The sequence below is a fragment of the Ranitomeya variabilis genome, chromosome 1 (genome assembly GCF_051348905.1).
Source record: "Ranitomeya variabilis isolate aRanVar5 chromosome 1, aRanVar5.hap1, whole genome shotgun sequence".
Lineage (NCBI taxonomy): Eukaryota > Metazoa > Chordata > Amphibia > Anura > Dendrobatidae > Ranitomeya > Ranitomeya variabilis.
In genome coordinates this window covers 209,963,521-209,984,323 of record NC_135232.1, presented here as the reverse complement: position 1 = coordinate 209,984,323, position 20,803 = coordinate 209,963,521, and the positions used below count along the sequence as shown (strand labels likewise).

Below are 20,803 nucleotides of genomic sequence, written 5' to 3'. Positions count from 1 at the left end.
TTTTATACGTTATATATATTTAAAAAAAAAAATTATAGTATTTTTTAATTATTTTAATCAAATTGTCAATATCAATAAAGACTTCAAGTATATGAATTTTTTGTGGTGATATTGTTGTGATTCTGTTAAAATAAAATTAATATTTTTTTGAAAAAAAGTTGGTCTGATGAATATTTTTTGAGGGTTATATTTTGTAGTTATATTCATTGACTATACAAGGTTATTATTTCTGGTATTTCTTTTCTATATAGGAGTCTGCTTTGAGTTGTATGTAAGGGTCTAGTTTGATCCAGAATGTCAGGAACTTGGAATGTGTATGGGGGAAGGTTTCTGTGTAAGAGTTCTGCGAGATAGATTTGCAGCATAAAATAGAGACAGAAGATAAAAATGGACCCTGCTTTCCCACAATTGTCTCCAGGGAGTAGTTTCCTTCTCCGAGAACAGGAAATTACCGATGTGTTGGGAGAGACTCCTCCCTTTCATTTTGTAGATTTCATGTCCTTCAGTGGCAGATCCTCTCTCTCTCGGGGTACATATATATGTAGAGTACTAGGGGAAGCTCTTCTCCAGCATTGGGTCTCAATCGTTCTGGTCTAGGTGCTAGCTTAAGACATTAAAGAGATTTAACAATAACTTGAAATCGACGACATATCCTCAGAAGTGTTCGAAATCAAGTCAGTGTGGGGTCTGACAGCCCTGCCAAATCACATTAATACCTGACCTCTGCTGGCACTAGAGGGACACCATTGCTTTATACACTACTTAGTATCTCCTGCCATATATTGCTACAGTGTGAAACCTATTCAATAAGAGGGTGAACCTGTAGTATAAGGAAAACCACTAAATAGCTGCAAAAAACTGATAATAAATTTGATATTAATGACCAATTCAGGGGTTAGCAATATCATAGTGGTGGAACGCCCCTTTAAGATTACCGGGGGTCCCATAAAAAAAAAAAAAAAAAAAGTGCAGGCTTATACTATAGAGTAAACAAAAAAATATGCACTCTAATGCTAAAGCATGTCAATTTGAAATCTATGAAATATGAATAGCAACACCGCTTCTTGATAAATAAAGGTTGCCTCGACCAATCAGCGACGGGCACAGTCTGCCGCGAATTCTGGAATCATCATTGTCCATATACTACGGGGACATGCATATTCTAGAATACCCGATGGGTTAGAATCGGGACACATACACTATATATATATATATATATATATATATATATATATATATACATACATATATACATACATATACATACATATACACACACACACATATACACTCGAGTATAAGCCGGCCCGAGTATAAGCAGAGACCCCTAATTTTGCCACAAAAAGAACGGGAAAACTTAATGACTTGAGTATAAGTCTTGGGTGGAAAATGCTGCAGCTACCGGTAAATGTCAAAAATATAAATAGATAAAAGTAAAATTAATTAAGACATCAGTAGGTTAAGTGTTGTTAAAAATCCATATTGAATCAGGCGCCCCATATAATGCTCCATACAGTTCATGATGGGCCCTAGAAGATGCTCCATATTAAAATATGCCCCATATAATCCTGCATAAATGTTGATTAAGGCCCCATAAGTTGCTCCATAGAAATATTTGCCCCATATAACACTGCACATGGCCCCATATAGAGATATTTGCCCCATATGCTATTGCTGCGATTAAAAAAAAAATAATAATCACATACTCGCCTCTCAGGCCCCCGGCACTTGCTATACTCACCTTTCCCGTTCCACCGCTGAGCGCTGCTGTGTCTTCCCCCGTCCTCTGCACTGACTGTTCAGGCAGAGGGCGGCACGCACACTAATCGCATCATCGCGCCCTCTGACCTGAGCGTCACTGCAGAGGAAGCGGAAGATGGAGCGGCGCCGACGGTGGAATGTGGGACAGGTGAATATGCCCCTGTTATACTCAGCTGCTCCTGGCGCGGGCCCTGGTTCTCCAGGCGCTGACAGCTTCTTCCTGTATTGAGCGGTCACATGGTACCGCTCATTACAGTATTGAATATGCGGCTCCACCCCTATGGGAGTGGAGTCGGGTCCATATTCATTACTATAATGAGCGGTACCATGTGACCGCTGAATACAGGAAGAAGCTGCCGGCGCCCGGAGAACCAGGGACGTGCAGGGACCGCGCCAGGAGCAGGCGAGTATGATTAGACAGCTGCCGCTCCCCCTCCCCTGCCGACCCCTGGGAATGACTCGAGTATAAGCCGAGAGGGTCAATTTCAGCCTAAAAAATGGGCTGAAATTCTCAGCTTATACTAGAGTAGATAGATATAGCTTAGCACATAATTTGGCCAATTCAAGCATGCACATCAAAGGTTGTATCAAAACTGATGGATCCCAACATGTCTAATGTGCATACCTCTATAAGACTGAAGTCTGAATTCCTGGGTAGAAGTAAATACCTCTCTTCCAAGTCTGATTTTATGGGTATGCTGCAATTAAAATCTACCACATGCTGAAGGGCAGAGTATTGCCATTTATATTTCACATTGACATGCTTTGGCATTACAGAGTGCAAGTTTTTGTTTAATGTATATGGAGGTAGCTGCGCCTAGTTGGCACCTGTTCACACTTGCTTGGAAGGGCTAGTCTTTTTGTCATTGTATACTAGAGTAAAGGAAGCACAGACAGAAGGTGATGTTTGACATCATGATACAATGGTTATTGATCTAGTGAGAATGTGCAGGAACATAGTTGCTAAAGCTCTGACTTCCAAAATTCTCAGCCATTAGGTCCTTGCCCCCACAAGAGATGGGAAGAAGTTTATGTTGAGTCTGTCTCCAGGTTACTGCTACCCCATCTGAAAGCAGCAATGCAGGTGAGGAGACCCCGATTGCAGAAACGTATCATTTACTGGGGTGCTGCCATTTTCATAAAATCACTTTTGATTTGATACTTTCTGCCTATGCACAGTATACATAGAAATCTGCCAGTTCTGTTTTGGGGGCGGGAATATACAGAGCTCATGAATATGCTCAACTATCTGGAAGTAGGTTTATTAGCCCTCTAGTGATAAAAATCACATGCACTACTGATTTGACTGTTCAGCACTGCACCCGGATGTAGCACAGTCAGGGCTTGACATAGGATAGCGTTCTGGTGGACCCCTTTGGATATTATTATTACAAGTGCAGGAAAAGAAAACAAACAGGGACCCACACCGGAAAAGGTTGTTGACTAGCTGTGCTGCAACCTTTCAGTAAGCTCTATTCAGGCTGTTGAACAAGAAGACGGACGTCTGAAAGACATCAGTGTTTGGAGGTCCGTGCACGAAGACTAGGTGTCTGGTATGGACTGCGAGTTTTAAAACATCAAATAACTGCTTAGAAATTGTGCCCTGAACTCAATGACATTATTACAGCATATTATCAGTCATTTCATTTTGGAGAACGCTCAAATATCATCCTGCATAGTATCATTGCTATGATGCGTGCGATGTCTCAAGAGTGTTATGCATGTAAAGTTCATGTAGAAAATATAAAATATGTCAGAATTTGTTAGATTTTTTTTTAGATTTTCTTCTGATGTAGCAGCAGTCTTTGTCATTTCTCAGACACCTGAATCCAGTCAAAATTTATTTTAATATAATACAGCAAAATATTTACATTTTAATAAGTTATCCAAAAATCACACAAATACAAAACAAAAAGGGAAGAAAATAATGGGATTTAGTTCTCAATACAAAATCAGATATAATAGAGATTGCTCCTTTGCGATAATCTCTAAAAGATTAGTTATTTTGCTAGAGAATTCTCAGAGGTAAAGAGGTTGTCTACTACTTTGGACAACACTGTCTCCATCCATACATTTCCCCCTTTTAAAACCATTAAAAATACTTGCCTCCAGTACCATTCCGGCAATGTCGACTCTCTCCCAGCGAAACACCACTTGAATGACGCCAGAGGTATAAGTGTCATTATTGTAAAAAGATTAAGGGTACTGTCACACAGTGCAATTTTGATCACTACGACGGCACGATTCGTGACGTTCTAGCGATATCATTACGATATCGCTGTGTCTGACACGCTACTGCGATCAGACATCACGCTGAGAATCGTACGTCGTAGCAGATCGTTTGGAACTGTCTTTCGTCGCTTGATCACCCGCTGACATCGCTGGATCGTTGTGTGTGACAGCGATCCAGCGATGTGTTCGCTTGTAACCAGGGTAAACATCGGGTAACTAAGCGCAGGGCCGCGCTTAGTAACCCGATGTTTACCCTGGTTACAAGCGTAAACGTTAAAAAAACAAACAGTACATACTTACATTCCGGTGTCTGTCCCCGGCGTCTCAGCTTCTCTGCACTGTGAGCGCCTGCCGGCCGGAAAGCGAGCACAGCGGTGACGTCACCGCTCTGCTTTCCGGCTATGGTGCTCACACAGTGGAGAGAAGCAGAACGCCAGGGGACAGACACCGGAATGTAAGTATGTACGGTTTGTTTTTTTAACGTTTACGCTTGTAACCAGGGTAAACATCGGGTTACTAAGCGCGGCCCTGCGCTTAGTAACCCGATGTTTACCCTGGTTACCCGGGGACTTCGGCATCGCTCCAGCGCCGTGATTGCAAAGTGTGACCGCAGTCTACGACGCTGGAGCGATAATCATACGACGCTGCGACGTCACGGATCGTGCCGTCGTAGCGACGAAAATTGCACTGTGTGACAGTACCCTAAGGGTCTGTCCCGACTAGTGGACAACACCTTTAATTCTCCTAATTCACCTCCTCAACTGCTATACCGAGTACGGACCATTTTTTTTTTTTTTTTCTTTTATAGATGTAAAACACGCTCAAAAACCAAGAACAACATTTTAAACTGAAGTTAATTCATTGCATTTTTCCCATTCTCAGCTCCACACGCTACAGAGAAGTTTCACATAGTGTGACCAAAAGTCCAAGGAGTCATTTTTGTGTTGTGCAAGTGTTAAGAAAAAGAAATTGTGTGCCTGATAGTGATGAGCGAATATACTCGTTACTCGAGATTTCCCTGAGCACGCTCGGGTGTCCTCCGAGTATTTTTTAGTGCCGCAGCTGAATGATTTACATCTGTTAGCAAGCATACGTACATGTGGGGGTTGCCTGGTTGATAGCCAGCATACGTACATGTGGGGATTCCCTATCAACCAGGCAACCGCCATATGTACTTATGCTGGCTAACAGATGTAAATCATTCAGCTGCGGCACCAAAAAAAAAAAAAAAAAAAAAAATACTCGGAGGACACCAGAGCGTGCTCGATTAAAAACCTCGAGTAACGAGTATATTCACTCATCACTAGTGCCTAATAATTTTATACACCATCCTCCTGTGAACATATGGCCAGGTCACTGACTATAGAGCTAAGGGGCAAGAAAGTGGGTTCACAAGTCACCACCGAGTGTAGAGCATGCATTTTTCGATACAGAAGGAACATTTCTGCACATGAGGGAAAAGTGTATAGGTAGTTTTTTGGAGCAAGAAATTGTGTGCATACGAAATATCTCCAGAATGTCACTATGCTGGCAAACGAGCTTGTGGCCCAGCAGAAAGAGACATGGGACTGCACAGGCGCCACAATAGTTCTGTACTAAAGGATTCTAGGTTGCTTTGTAGGAGACATTGTTACACAGCTGCTGATGTCAGAATTGAGAGGAAACAGAATTAGGAGCATTTCTGGAGGTACTTTGAAAACATGCCAAAATTTCGTTCGGAGTGTTGTTTTCCACTCAAGAGTGTTGATCCATCACTTTGTTTTAGGCCAGTCAATTTCAGAGAAATAATTCACCTACCCCTACCACCATTGCCGAGTAGGAAAAATAGATATTTTTTTGTAAGTGTGCCCCACACACCCCCACGCAGAGGGTTCTGAGGTTTCTATGCTGCACCCGGTGCATACCAGAACATATAGACATTATCTGCAACTAAGATTCTGCAATTACAACTGTATAGACAGAAGGTGTTACACTTTGGTCTGCATTTGTGGTACCCGTAGTCTTCTGTAACAAAGTCCTGAACACTAGATTCTGTCATTGCATTGTTGTAGGACATGTCCAGCATCAAGTCTACCTCCTGGACAGTAATTCCAGGCCTGCTCACATGGGGAGAAGTTCTGGGGGGTTTTCACCATAGCAGAACTTGGCAATTGGGTTTCTGTAGGAGTTTTCATGTTGTACACTCTAAAGAGAAAAAAAATAAATAAATTTAAGTCTATTATATGCCGCAATGTGGATATAAAATTATATTCATATTACTACTAGGAAGATTGTAGGGCAGACTTTACAGACACAGAAGTCACATGGCAAGGATTGGGATTATACAAAATGAGCGCGTCGTAAATCATGCAATCAAGTGACCCATTATCCAACATTCAAACAGGGCATCGTTTTCACTAATTGCAGACTTTTGGCAAGAAATGTATGAACGCTTCTATTCAAATACCATCTGTGCGCACCCAACACTGGACAGTCACACCATTCTAATGGCCGATGGACATTCATAGGTTATTCTGACTGGTGATAGTGAATATATTACAAATGCATTTGCATGGGGAAGAGAAAAAAAAAAAAAAAAATTTACAGCGTTTACCATACAAGTTAAATTTTGTATAACAGTAATTTGGACTTTTACAGCAACCAAAATATGTTCACCTTTTAATCTGTAAAGAGGGAGGAAACTTTTTTATTTTTTTTTATTTTAAAAAAAGAGTATACATACACACAGTACAGACCAAAAGTTTGGACACACCTTCTCATTTAAAGTTGTTTCTGTATTTTCATGACTATGAAAATTGTACATTCACACTGAAGGCATCAAAACTATGAATTAACACATGTGGAATTATATACTTAACAAAAAAGTGTGAAACTGAAATTATGTCTTATACTCTAGGGTTCTTCAAGTAGCCACCTTTTGCTTTGATGACTGCTTTGCACACTCTTGGCATTCTTTTGATGAGCTTCAAGAGGTAGTCCCTGGGAATGGTTTTCACTTCACTGGTGTGCCCTGTCAGGTTTAATAAGTGGGATTTCTTGCCTTATAAATGGGGTTGGGACCATCAGTTGTGTTGTGCAGAAGTCTGGTGGATACACAGCTGATATCCTACTGAATAGACTGTTAGAATTTGTATTATGGCAAAAAAAAAAAAAAGCAGCTTAGTAAAGAAAAAAACGAGTGGCCATCATTACTTTAAGAAATGAAGGACAGTCAGTCCAAAAAATTGGGCAAACTTTGAAAGTGTCCCCAAGTGCAGTGGCAAAAAACCATCAAGCGCTACAAAGAAACTGGCTCACATGAGGACCACCCTAGGAAAGGAAGACCAAGAGTCACCTCTGCTTCTGAGGATAAGTTTATCCCAGTCACCAGCCTCAGAAATCGCAGGTTAACAGCAGCTCAGATTAGAGACCAGGTCAATGCCACACAGAGTTCTAGCAGCAGACATCTCTACAACAAGTGTTAAGAGGAGACTTTGTGCAGCAGGCCTTCATGGTAAAAGAGGAATTTTTGGTTCTTACCGTAAAATCTCTTTCTTGGAGCCTTCATTGGGGGACACAGGTAACCATGGATGTATGCTGCTGTCACTAGGAGGCTGACACTATACAAATAAAGAAGAAGTAACTCCTCCCCGGCAGTATACACCCTCCGACAGGCACCAGGCAACTCAGTTGGTGCAAAAGCAGTAGTAGGAACAGGTAATATAAAACTCAACCTATGTACCAACCCACAACAACGGCCCATTGGCCAACACGGTACAACTTCAAGGGAGGGTGCTGTGTCCCCCAATGAAGGCTCCAAGAAAGATTTTACGGTAAGAACCAAAATATCCCTCTTTCTTTCTCGCCTCATTGGGGGACACAGGTAACCATGGGACATCCAAAAGCAGTCCCTAGTGCGGGATATTCTGCAGAAAAAGAGGAGTTAGGTCGGCCGGTGAGAAACCGCTGCCTGCAGTATCCTCCTACCCAGGCTCGCGTCCGCGGAAGCCTGAGTATGCACCTTGTAGAATTTGACAAAGGTGTGAATGGATGACCACGTTGCGGCCTTGCAAACCTGCGAGGCCGAAGCTTGGTGACGAACTGCCCAGGAAGCTCCCACAGCCCGGGTAGAGTGAGCCTTCACCCCCCAAAGGAGGCTGTTTGTCTTGGACACGGTGTGCCTCCAGAACCACCAAACGGATCCAACGAGCAATTGTGGACTTGGAGGCGGGGAGTCCCTTTCGACGCCCTACCGAGACGACGAACAGAGGATCGGCCTGATGAAAAGAGGCAGTTCTGGCGAGGTAAATCCAGATAGCCCTGACCACATCCAACTTGTGAAGAGATTTCTCCAAGGGATGAACCGGGGAAGGGCACAAGGAGGGGAGGATAATGTCCTCATTGATGTGAAAAGCCGAAACTACCTTTGGTAGGAAAGAAGGAACCGGACGAAGAACCACTTTGTCCTGATGCAGGACTAGAAAGGGAGAACGACAGGATAATGCCGCCAGCTCCGACACCCTTCTAATGGAGGTGATGGCAACCAAAAATGCTACCTTCCAGGATAGAAGTGAGAAGGAAATGTCCTGAATCGGTTCAAAGGGCGCACACTGGAGGGCGTCTAAGATGAGGTTGAGATCCCAAGGCTCGACAGGAGAACGATAAGGTGGAGCTATATGAGCGACCCCCTGGATGAAGGTCCTCACCTGAGGCAGGGAGGCCAGGTCTCTTTGAAAAAGAATGGATAGAGCGGAGATCTGACCCTTCAAGGTGCTAAGGGAAAGACCCGAATCTAGACCCGTTTGAAGGAAGCTGAGAAGGGAAGGAAGGGAAAAGGTCATAGGAAACAGATGGTTGTCCTGACACCACCGGAAAAAGGCCTTCCAACATCTGTGGTAAATATGCGAGGAAGCCGGTTTTCTCGCTCTTATCATAGTCTGGATGACGCTATGAGAAAAACCCGCGTTCTTCAGGACCGCGGCCTCAACGGCCATACCGTTAAATTCAGAGACCGAGAATTCGGGTGGAAGAGGGGCCCTTGCGAAAGAAGGTCCGGAAGCCTCCACGGAACGTCCGATAGCATGTTCACCAGTTCCGCATACCAGGCCCTGTGAGGCCAATCTGGAGCTACCAAGAGTACGGGGACCCCTTCTGTCTTGATCTTTTTTACGACCCTTGGGATCAAGGGGAGGGGCGGGAACAGATAGGGCATCTGGAACTGGGCCCACGAGAGCGTCGCATCCGACGGCCATCGGATCCCGAGATCTGGAAACGTACTGGGGGATCTTGTGGTTTGCCCGGGAGGCCATCAAGTCGACGTCTGGAACGCCCCACTGATGGCAAATCAGGCTGAAGATTGCGGGAAGAAGAGACCACTCGCCCACCACGATGCCCTGGCGACTTAGAAAGTCGGCTTCCCAATTCTCCAACCCCGGGATGTGGACGGCTGACAGAGGGAACGTGACCCCTCCGCCCAACGGAGAATTTTTGCCACTTCTGTCATGACTTGACTGCTGCGAGTCTCTCCCTGATGGTTTATGTATGCCACGGCTGTGGCGTTGTCCGACTGAATGCGGACCGGCTTTCCCGAGGCACTCCCAGCGGATGAGGGCTAGGAAGATGGCTCTGATTTCCAAGAGGTTGATAGGGAGGCACGCCTCCTGAGCAGTCCAGCGGCCCTGGGCAGTGAGGTGGAGAAAGACCGCTCCCCAACCCTGGAGACTGGCGTCGGTGGTGATCACCTGCCAGCGGGGAGGGAGAAATGACCTCCTGCGCAGAATGGAGGTGGACAGCGTCCACCAAGAGAGAAACTGCTTCACCTTGGAAGAGAGGCGAAACGGACGGTCCAGGGAAAGCGGGTTCCAGTCCCAGGCCGACAGAAGGGCCAGCTGGAGGGGACGAGAGTGGAACTGAGCATAGGGGACCGCTTCCATAGAAGCGACCATTTTCCCCAGAACCCTCATGGCGAGGCGGAGGGACAGAGGGTTCGGGCCCTTTAGCGCTCTGACACCCCGACGAAGAGAAAGGAACTTCGCCTTGGGGAGGAAGACCTGAGCCCGAAAGGTGTCGAATTCCATGCCCAGGAACTCCAGACGCTGGGTTGGAATCAAGGAAGACTTCTGGTAGTTGATTACCCAGCCGAGGCGAACCAGCGTGTCCAGAGTAAGCTGGAGGCTCTGGCTGCAATCCCGACGGCATGAGCCCTTGATCAAGAGGTCGTCGAGGTATGGGATTACCAAAATCCCTTTTGAACGCAGAATGGCCATGATAGCTGCCATGACCTTCGTAAAGATCCTGGGAGCAGACGCCAGCCCGAAAGGGAGGGCTGTGAACTGGTAATGATGCTCTTGGATCGCGAACCGGAGGAACCTCGGATGCTGTACGCAAATCGGAACGTGAAGGTACGCATCCCGAATGTCCACGGAGCACAGAAACTCTGCCGGTTCCATGGACGCGACCACCGAGCGCAGAGATTCCATTTTGAAGTGCCGAATCCGTAAATGGCGGTTCAACCGCTTGAGATCCAAAATTGGACGGAGAGAGCCGTCCTTTTTTGGAACCACGAACAGGTTTGAGTAAAAACCCGAAAACCGCTCGCGATAAGGCACCGGCACTACGACTCCTCAGGCGAGGAGCGAATCGACGGCCTGGAGAAGCCCTGTGAGAAGAGAGGGCTGTTTGGGAGGACGAGAGAGCAGGAAACGACTTCCTGGGGGCGAAGAAAATTCTATTTTGTAGCCTGACGTGACGATCTCCCTGACCCAGGCGTCGTTGACTACTGATAGCCAAACCTCTGAGAACAGAAGAAGCCGGCCTCCCACCCTGGAGGGATTTCCAGGTGGGGGCGACCCGTCATTTATTAGAAAACCTGTGGCCCCGAGATCCAGACGGTTTAAGCGGGGTGGCTCTTAGCTCTCCAGTGCGGTGGAGGTCTGAAAGAAGGTTTTCTTCGGTCCCCTTGCGAGGAGGAACGGTCCTGGTTGGGGTTTCCTGAGGGGGCGAAAGACCGAAAAAGACGAAAGGACTGGGGGCCCCTCCTGTTGAAGGGACGTTTCGGCTTGGACTAAGGAGGTACTCTTACCACCCGTAGCATCCGAGATCATTTGATCCAGCTGCATGCCGAAGAGTCTGGAACCTGGAAGGGCAGACCAGTGAGATTTTTTAGAAGCGGGGTCAGCGTTCCACGCCTTTAACCAGAGAATCCGGTGAATGGCCACAATGTTGCTGTTAGCCCTGGTGGAGCAGGCCGCTGCATCAAGGGAGGCATTCATGAGGTATTTTCCTGCAAGAGAAATCTGATCCGCCAAATCAGACAGTTCCTCAGCAGGAGCAGAGGCCAAAATGCCCCTGCGCAGGGTCTTGGCCCAGGCTGACACAGCCTTGGCTACCCATTACGAGGCGAAACTAGGGCAAAGGGAGGCTCCGGAAGCCTCAAATTACGATTTTGCTAGCGCCTCGATCTGTCTGTCCGTGGGGTCCTTAAGGGAAGCCGCGTCCGGGATAGACAGAACCGTCTGTGAGGATAGCCTGGACACGGGCAGGTTGACCTTTGGAGACTCGGACCATTTGGAGACCTGGTCGGAGTGAAAAGGGTATAACACGTCTAGCCGTTTCCTGCCAGGGAAACGCTTACCAGGGTTTTCCCAGTGAGTGGAGGTAGTGTTGTCAAACTCCTTGTGATTAGAAAAAACCCTAGAGGGACGTTTAATCTGTTTAAACGCAACCGAGACGTCCTGAGAGCTTGCCTCATCCTCCTTAAGATCAAGCGTCTGAATGATAGCTGAAATAAGGCTATCGACCATATCCTGTGTTCCGGAAGTCTGATCTGCATCCTAGTCAGATTCCGACAGAGGTTACGTCAGGCCCGAAGTCCGCCTGCGAGGAGGGGGAACGGGCAGATAGGGGAATCCCGATGTGGTCCAGGGAACTGGAAGAGGATCTAGATAAGGCCCCTTTTTCTGTCTCTTTTGTCCGGTCTGCCTCTGTGAGGATCTAAGACAGGTGCGAGCGAATCGCCGTGTGTGAGGCGTTCGTGGCATTAGAGAGAAGCGGGATACGTTCAAGTGCCTGGACCAGGGACTGTGACACCTTAGTCAGGTCAGACACTGATTGAGACATTGCAACAGCCCACTCCGGGGGAGGGGGGGGTGCACTCATCCCGGGACCTAGTAGCTTCCTGAGGGGCTGACATGGTGGGAGGAACGCAGGACGGGCAAAACGGAGAAGGCTAACCTGAGGCCCACTTTTTCTTGCAGTGAGCGCAGGCGTAATGGATGGCCAAAGTGGCAAAGGCCGGAGTGGGGTCGGACATAGGTGGATATTACCTTGTCCAGGAGCGGAGAAATACTGCCGGGAGGAGAAGAGCCCGAGAGAGCAGTAGCGCTGAGCCTGCTGAAGGACAGCGACAGCGGTAGCCGCAGGAGTCTGTGCCTGTGTTCCCCCGAGAATCCTGTGTCCCACGAGGTGAGCAGACGCTGACAGGGAGCAGGAAGACGCAGAAAGAGTGCGAAGACAGCGTGACGCTGTGGGCGTGCACAAGCGCCGAAGGGGGGATGCATCAGCGCTCTTGGGGGCTTAACACCCAGCCGCAGTAATGCAGGCCGCCACAAGGGGGCGCGGAAGCGCCGAACGGAGAAAAAAGCCAGGAGAGAGGAAAAAAATGGCGGGCGCGCGCCATTTTATTTTTTTTGAATAAAAAGGAGGTTGAACAAAGGAAGTGCCGGCATGTGTTCCCCCGCAGCAATAGCGCATCCCGGTTCCCCGAAAAACTGCAGCCCACTCCCCTATCAAAAAGAGGCCCTGGTAAGATCTAGGAGATCGCTTGCTGGACGAGGGGGGGGAGGGGGGCGTACAGTTGCTTGAAGACTCCGTACCTGGAGATGAGGAACGCATCAGAATCCCTGGAAGAGTAGAGGGTCCTGGAAGAAGTCCTCCTTCCCGCGCCACAAGCTCCGGCGCAGAAGACGGCGGCGGCCCCTAACCAGGGGGAGAGGGCCACTGGACGTGACCGCCGTCTTCCTCTCAGCCCTCTCCGAGGAGAGGGATGAGGAGGGGAAACGGGTAGAACTGGCCACTGAAGAAGAAAGTCACCCTGAACACCCAAATGGGTGACAGGGGACAAAGTCCTGCCCAGCGGTTCCGAGAGGGTGCGATGTGGGTGATACCACACTGCGCTCTCGGTCGCTCAAAGTGGGGAAAACAGGGTGAGAAGAACTGCACCCTGTTACCCTGAAGAAAGTCTGAAAAAGAAAGGGGAAAAGGTTAATAAAACACAACAAATCCCTGTAAAAGAAATGAGGATCTGGTGTTAGATCCAGGTCCACCTCCTACAGACACTAAGCAAAAACTGAGTAGCCTGGTGCCTGTCGGAGGGTGTATACTGCCGGGGAGGAGTTACTTCTTTATTTGCATAGTGTCAGCCTCCTAGTGACAGCAGCATACACCCATGGTTACCTGTGTCCCCCAATGAGGCGAGAAAGAAATAGCTGCTAGGAAACCACTAAGGACAGGCAACAAGCAGAAGAGACTTGTTTGGGCTAAAGAACACAAGGAATGGACAGTAGACCAGTGGAAGTCTGTGCTTTGGTCTGATGAGTCCAAATTTGAGATCTTTGGTTCCAACCACCGTGTCTTTGTGCGACGCAGAAAAGGTAAACAGATGGACTCTACATGCCTGGTTCCCACCGTGAAGCATGGAGGAGGAGGTGTGATGGTGTGGGGGTGCTTTGCTGGTGACACTGTTGGGGATTTATTCAAAATTGAAGGCATACTGAACCAGCATGGCTACCACAGCATTTTGCAGCGGCGTGCTATTCCATCCAGTTTGCGTTTAGTTGGACCATCATTTATTTTCCAACAGGACAATAACCCCAAACACACCTCCAGGCTGTGTAAGGGCTATTTGACCAAGAAGGAGGGTGATGAGGTTCTACACCAGATGACCTGGCCTCCACAGTCACCAGACCTGAACCCAATCGAGATGGTTTGGGGTGAGCTGGACCGCAGAGTGAAGGCAAAAGGGCCAACAAGTGCTAAGCATCTCTGGGAACTCCTTCAAGATAGTTGGAAGACCATTTCCGGTGACTACCTCTTGAAGCTCATCAAGAGAATGCCAAGAGTGGGCAAAGCAGTCATCAAAGCAAAAGGTGGCTACTTTGAAGAACCTAGAGTATAAGACATATTTTCAGTTGTTTCACACTTTAAGTATATAATTCCACATGTGATAATTTATAGTTTTGATGCCTTCAGTGTGGATTTACAATTTTCATAGTCATGAAAATACAGAAAAATCTTTAAATGAGAAGGTGTGTCCAAACTTTTGCTCTGTACTGTATGCCATAATGTTACTTACAAGGTGGTAACATTTTCGGCAGACATTACAGGGCATGTGACAAACCGTTACCCATAAAACTAAAAGCGAAATAAGAGTCAGCACGGAAAAGCAGTAACATAACGTTATTGGAACAAAAAGAAATTAACTCTTACCTGTGAAGATGTCCGACATTTTGCCAGGCACAGCTCAAAGTGGTCTTCTACAGCCATGAACAAGTTCTGGAACCCTACTGCAGCCCTTTTTAAGAAGCGTTCCAATATATGTTGCTGAATGATGAAGAAAGTCAAATGAATTAAATATTCACATGACATAATTTTATATATAGTGTTCCAAGTAAATATGACAACATCATATATACTATATAGGACAGACCTTGTTGGGCTGCAGGCAGCAAGACACGCAGTACTCGTACACACTGCAGCATCCGTTGGGTAGGCAGCTCTCACAGTTATATTGTCTAGAATTGGCCATCAGATTGCAGCAGCCATTTGCCAGCAGTTCTTTGCGTTCACATACATAACCTGTTAAAATTGATAAATATATATAAATGAGAAAAAAAAAGAAAAAAAGTCATGTACTTCTATGTTAATGTCTTAAGCATCAACTATTTAGAGTTTGAGACTTTACAAGGAATCCAGACAGAAAATATTAAAGGGAATCTGTCACCCCAAAAATCGAAGGTGAGCCTAGCCCACCGGCATCAGGGGCTTATCTACAGCATTCTGTAATGCTGTAGATAAGCCCCCGATGTATCCTGAAAGAGGAGAAAAAGAGTTTAGATTATACTCACCCAAGGGCGGTCCCGGTACGATGGGTGTCGCGGTCCGGTCTGGCGCCTCCCATCTTCTTACGATGACGTCCTCTTCTTGTCCTCACGCTGCGGCTCCGGCGTAGGCGTACTTTATCTGCCCTGTTGAGGGCAGAGCAAAGTACTGCAGTGCGCTGGGCCTCTCTGACCTTTCCCGACGCCAGTGCACTGCAGTACTTTGCTCTGCCCTCAACAGGACAGACAAAGTACGCCCGAGCAGGAGCCGCGGCGTGAATGCAAGAAGAGGACGTCATCGTAAGAAGATGGGAGGCCCCGGACCGGACCGCGATGCCCAGCGTACCGGGACCACCCCTGGGTGAATATAATCTAACCTCTTTTTCTCCTCTTTCAGGATACATCGGGGGCTTATCTACAGCATTCCAGAATGCTGTAGATAAGTCCCTGATGCCGGTGGGCTTAGCTCACCTTCGATTTTGGGGGTGACAGGTTCCCTTTAAGCCATATGCAATTTCTAAAAAAAAATCATATGTTGCTTAAATACACTGAACTTTACATCTTTGATGTTGTGACCATGGAACCACCGCAATCATTATTTCTAGGGACAGGTCAATGCTTATATCCTTAACCCCTTCTGCGTCTTTCCTCCCAGAGCCATAACTTATTTATCAATCCACAACATGAGGGTATTTATTTTTGCAGGATGACTTATTTTGTATGACACCATTCATTTTACCATGTAAAATATGAAAGACAGGAAGAGCTACAAGTGGGGAGAAAATTGTGGAAAAAAAAATTAAACACAAAAACAAAACAAACAATTCTAATAGTTTTTAGGCATTGCTTTTATGGTGTACATGGTGGCAAAAATTACCTCGTAACATAATTCTGCTCCTCAGTGCGATTACAGAGATCGACAAATATATCGAGTTTTTATTTTAGTGGTAAAAGATAAATAAATAAAACTTTGCAATAAATAAAAGATAGGGTGGGATTGTGCCAACTTTAAGACCCATAACACTTTCATTTTTCAGATGGAGCCACGTCACGACATTTTAATTAATGACATTTTGGCATATGATGCTTTGATCACTTATTACAGCATTTTCTGTGATACTGCAGTGACAGTAAATGTTGGCATTCTTGAATTTACCAATTGGGTTAATTATTTTTATAGATCAGACTTCTTAGTACGGCAATGCCACGTGTATTTTTTTATTTATTTATTTATTTTTTTAATGAGACAAAGGATGGGATATGAATTGATTATTTTTCAGTTTGCTTTTTCCCCCTCCCCTTATTGGACTTGTTAGTCCCTTTAAGGGACTTGAACCTGACTGCCTGATCACTTGCGCTATGTAGAACAAAATTGTGGCATTGCTGTGTATAGTGAAAAATCACGATCACCTTTGAAGGCCAGCCACAGACAGGGATACACAAGAGCGCTGTAATGACAAGAACCGAGGTCTTCAATAGACCCCTGTTCCACCCGCGACTGGCAAGAGGAAAGTCCTAGCTATAACACACAGCCATCACCTGCCAGGTATGGGTCAGGCTCACCCTGTGAACCCACTCCATACACCTGCTGACGTACATGTACAATGCATGTTCTGAAGGGGTTAAAAGGAAGTGTGTTGAGATTTTTATTTTTGAACGATATATTTTTAAAAACAAAATGGATTTTTTTTTCAAATTTATATTTTTTTCTGCAGCCGCTGGGGGTTGAAATGTACTTACCAATATCGGAGCATGACACATACAGCAGCCCGAAGCCATAGGAGACTGCGCTCCCATACTGTGGCTGCCTCAGCTGTGAGCTGGGCTTTCCAGTGCACAGATGTGGGTGAAGCCAGGCACCATTTTAGTAAAGCCCAGAGCTAGTGTGTCCTACGGTCACGGCTTACTCATTATTCAGTGGTGGGATAGGCTATAGGGATGTCACAGCTGGACGCTACGTGGGTAGTCCTGCTCAGAGCAGTGAGAAGAACGGTAGCCTGGCATTAGTAGTGTCAGACTGCCCCATCTACACTCACAGCTAATGTTCAGCGCACAGTAGTGAAGCCATCACCCTGCCGTGCAGTCACTGAGCACAGTCACGTGTTCAAATTAAAGCCTCATTCAGAAGTTTGATGCAGGGAAGTCTGAATGAGACTTTACTGCGGCTTCTGCAGAGTGCATCAGAATAGATGACCATCACTAGCCACATCGCTCCGCTCATTCACCATCAATATAAAGCGCTCAGTTAGGCTGGTTTCACATTTGCGGATGAGGGCTGTGCGGAGGGCTGCGTAGTTCCTCCGTTAAGCCCCGCCCACTGCCGCACCTCTTCCTTCAGCTCCGCCCACGTCAGCATGAGTCCGCTATCTTTAACATTGGGTACGCAGGCCATGCGAACGCCTCCACATGCATCGTATTCATGCTGCGCCAAACCGAACATGTTGCATTTTGCTGCGGTCGGCGCAGCGTGAAAACAACACATGCAGAGGCATCCGCATAGCCTGCGTTCCCAATATTAAAGCAAAGATACGCTGGACACATGCAGACGTAGATGGAGCTGAAGGAAGAGGTGTGGCAGTGGGCGGGGCTTTACGGAGGAACTACGCAGCCCTCCGCAAAGATCTTGTCCGCAAATGTGAAACTAGCCTAACAAGTCATAGATTATGATGCGTTTTTCAGACGTCACAGTATAGCCTCATTCAGACTTAACTGCATTACAGTTATCTTAATGAGGCCAAGCATCTAGTGCCATCATGTGTGACAGTCCAGTCACCTAATACTATCATGTGCGATACCACTGGGGTGCTGCACTGCCAGCCGTACCCTGACACTGTCCACATGACTGCAGTCACCAACAAAATACCTCTGCACCATGATCATGAACTTCAGTCTCTTTTACCCTTTTTCAAATGCCCAGAAGGGGAGTAATGACAGGCAAATACAAGCAGATCCATATACTTTCACTACAGTCATGTGAGCTAGTAGTATACTAGGTTTTCATGGAAGATTTTAGACACTCCGCATAAATGTTTAAATAATGAAAATACTAATATATTACACACACATAATATATATATATAAATATATATATATAAATATATATATATATATATATATATATATATATATATATATATATATATATATATATATATATTTTTTTTATTATTATTATTTTTTTCACATTTTACACTTTTCAAATAATTTTTGGGAAGACACATTCCCATTAAATAAGTGACTATACATATCACTGAAATCCTGAGTGGAGACCATTCACTGGCATTGCGTTAGACTATGCTTTCAATAAGTCGGATTACTTACCGGTAATGCTCTTTTGAGCCCACGACAGCACCCACATGAGAGATTTTCAGAGGACCATCACCTGGGAGGGACCACAGTGCTGAGGACAGCTCTCCCAAAGCCTAGCTCCGAAGAAGATGAAAGATCAAGTCTGTAGTGGTTATAAAGGTGGATTGAGATGACCAAGTTGTGGCCTTACATATAAGATCAATTAGGATGTCCGCCCTCTCAGCCCAAGAGGATGCCACCGCTTGCGCTGAATGGGCCTTTATACCCTCCATAGAATTTTTCGCCTTTCATGGAGTATGCCAGGTAGATTGCATCCCTGATCCAAGGAGACAAGGTGCCCTTCATGACCCTGTACCTCTTTCTGTGGCCCTGGAAAGATACAAATAGAGCCCTACTCTGTCTCCAAGCCCTAAATCTATCTATATAGTTCCTGACAGCCCTCGTCACGCCTAGGGTGTGAAACTTCACTTCCTCTGGAGTGGAAGGATCACAAAAGAAGGAGGGAAGAATGATCTCCTGTGACACTTTGCTGCCACCTAAGGAGGTATAAGGGATCTGGTTTCAGTATAATCTTGTCTTGAGATACTAACAGGAAGGGAGGGTCTATGGAAAGAGACTGGATATCGCTGGAACACCTGGAACACTAAGCGACGCTGCAGCGATATCGACAACGATGCCGATCGCTGCAGCGTCGCTGGAGAGCTGTCACACAGACAGCTCTCCAGCGACCAACGATGACGAAGTTCACGGGTAACCAGGGTAAACATCGGGTTGCTAAGCGCAGGGCCGCGCTTAGTAACCCGATGTTTACCCTGGTTACCAGTGTAAATGTAAAAAAAAACAAACGCTACATACTTACATTCGCGTCCCCCGGTGTCCACTTCCCTGCATTGTGTAAGCGCCGGCAGTAGCAGGGCACAGCGGTGACGTCACCGCTGTGCTTTGCTTTCCAGCCGGCACTGACACATTCAGTGCAGGAAGCTCTGAGCAGCAGCGCGGACGCCGGGGGACGTGACAGACATCAGAGGGTGAGTATGTAGTTTTTTTTTTACTTTTACAATGGTAACCAGGGTAAATATCGGGTTACTAAGCGCGGCCCTGTGCTTAGTAACCCGATATTTACCCTGGTTACCATTGTAAAACATCGCTGGCATCGTTGCTTTTGCTGTCAAACAACGATACACGCCGATCTGATGACCAAATAAAGTTCTGAACTTTCAGCAACGACCAGCGATATCACAGCGGGATCCAGATCGCTGCTGCGTGTCAAACGCAACGATATGGCTATCCAGGACGCTGCAACGTCACGTATCGCTGTCGTTATCGCTGCAAAGTCGGTTAGTGTGAAGGTACCTTAACTCTTCTGACTGAAGTTAATGCTACCAAAGGGCTGTTTTTAAAGATATGCATTTCAGGGGAACGGATTCTAATGGCTCAAACGGGGAACCTGTTAGGGCCTCCAGACTTAAAATTAGATCCCAGGGAGGAACTCGAGAAATGTGAACCAGTAAACTTCGTTCACAAGCTGCGATGAACTGAGAGACCCACCTATCTCCTGCCACATTATAACCATAAAGGGCCCCTAAGGCAGACCCTTAACGTACTAACGGACAGACCCAGTTCTCTACCTCTGTAGAAATTCTAAAATAGGTGTGATCGGAACTTCCCTAGAGAGGGTACCTGTATGGAATTCTAAGAATTTCCTCCATACTTTAAAATTTTTGTTGTAGATTTTTTCCTACTCTGCAGGAGTGTGTTAATTAAGGCCTCTGAAAATCCCCTTAATTTCAGTAACTGCCTCTGAAGTTCAATCCCGTCAAGTGGAGGCCCTCCACTGGAGGATGAAGGCATGGACTTTGAGAGAGTAGATCCGGGATCGATGGGAGGACCCATGGGTTGGTCATGGACATGGCCCGCAGCCAGGAAAACCAAGGCCTCTTACTAGGACGGGCGATGAGGACTATCCTTACTTTCTCTTCCCTGATCACCAGAGGTAGCAGCATTATTGGTGAAAAGGCATATGCCAGTTTGAATGCCAAGGAGCTTGAAGGGCATCCACTATCTCCGGATGATCTGCTGTATTCAGAGAGGCGAATCTCCGCACCTGCTTGTGCTTGTTCTCCTTCATAGCAAAAAGGTCTGTTTGAGGAAGACCCTATAATTCTACGATCTTTTTGATTATGTGGTGGTTTAGAGACCATTCTCCTTGACGTACCACATGACGACTCAGGAAGTCTGCTTTTGAGTTGTCCTTCCCCTTGATATGGACGGCTGAGAGAGAAAGTAGATGGGTCTCTGCTACACTCAAAATTTTAACCGCGGAAGACATCAGCTTTTTTTTTTTTATAGTGTTCCGCTTTGTCGGTTCACATATGCGACTGCCGTGGTGTTGTCCGACAGGACTCTTACATGCGAACCTCAAAGCT

At 46.4% G+C, this 20,803-nt stretch overlaps 1 protein-coding gene across 1 annotated transcript in view; it reads right to left on the bottom strand.

Annotated features, from left to right (window-relative positions):
• Positions 1-3,589: 3,589 nt before the first annotated feature.
• SPRING1 (SREBF pathway regulator in golgi 1) overlaps positions 3,590-20,803 on the bottom strand; it is a 32,152-nt gene continuing 14,938 nt past the window's right edge. Inside the window, exons 3-5 of the mRNA XM_077292372.1 lie at positions 14,678-14,826; positions 14,458-14,571; positions 3,590-6,177 (exon numbers count right to left, since the gene is read on the bottom strand). Of these exons, the coding sequence (XP_077148487.1) occupies positions 6,094-6,177; positions 14,458-14,571; positions 14,678-14,826 (347 nt within the window). The 3' untranslated portion in view covers positions 3,590-6,093. The remainder of the gene's footprint in view (positions 6,178-14,457; positions 14,572-14,677; positions 14,827-20,803) is intronic.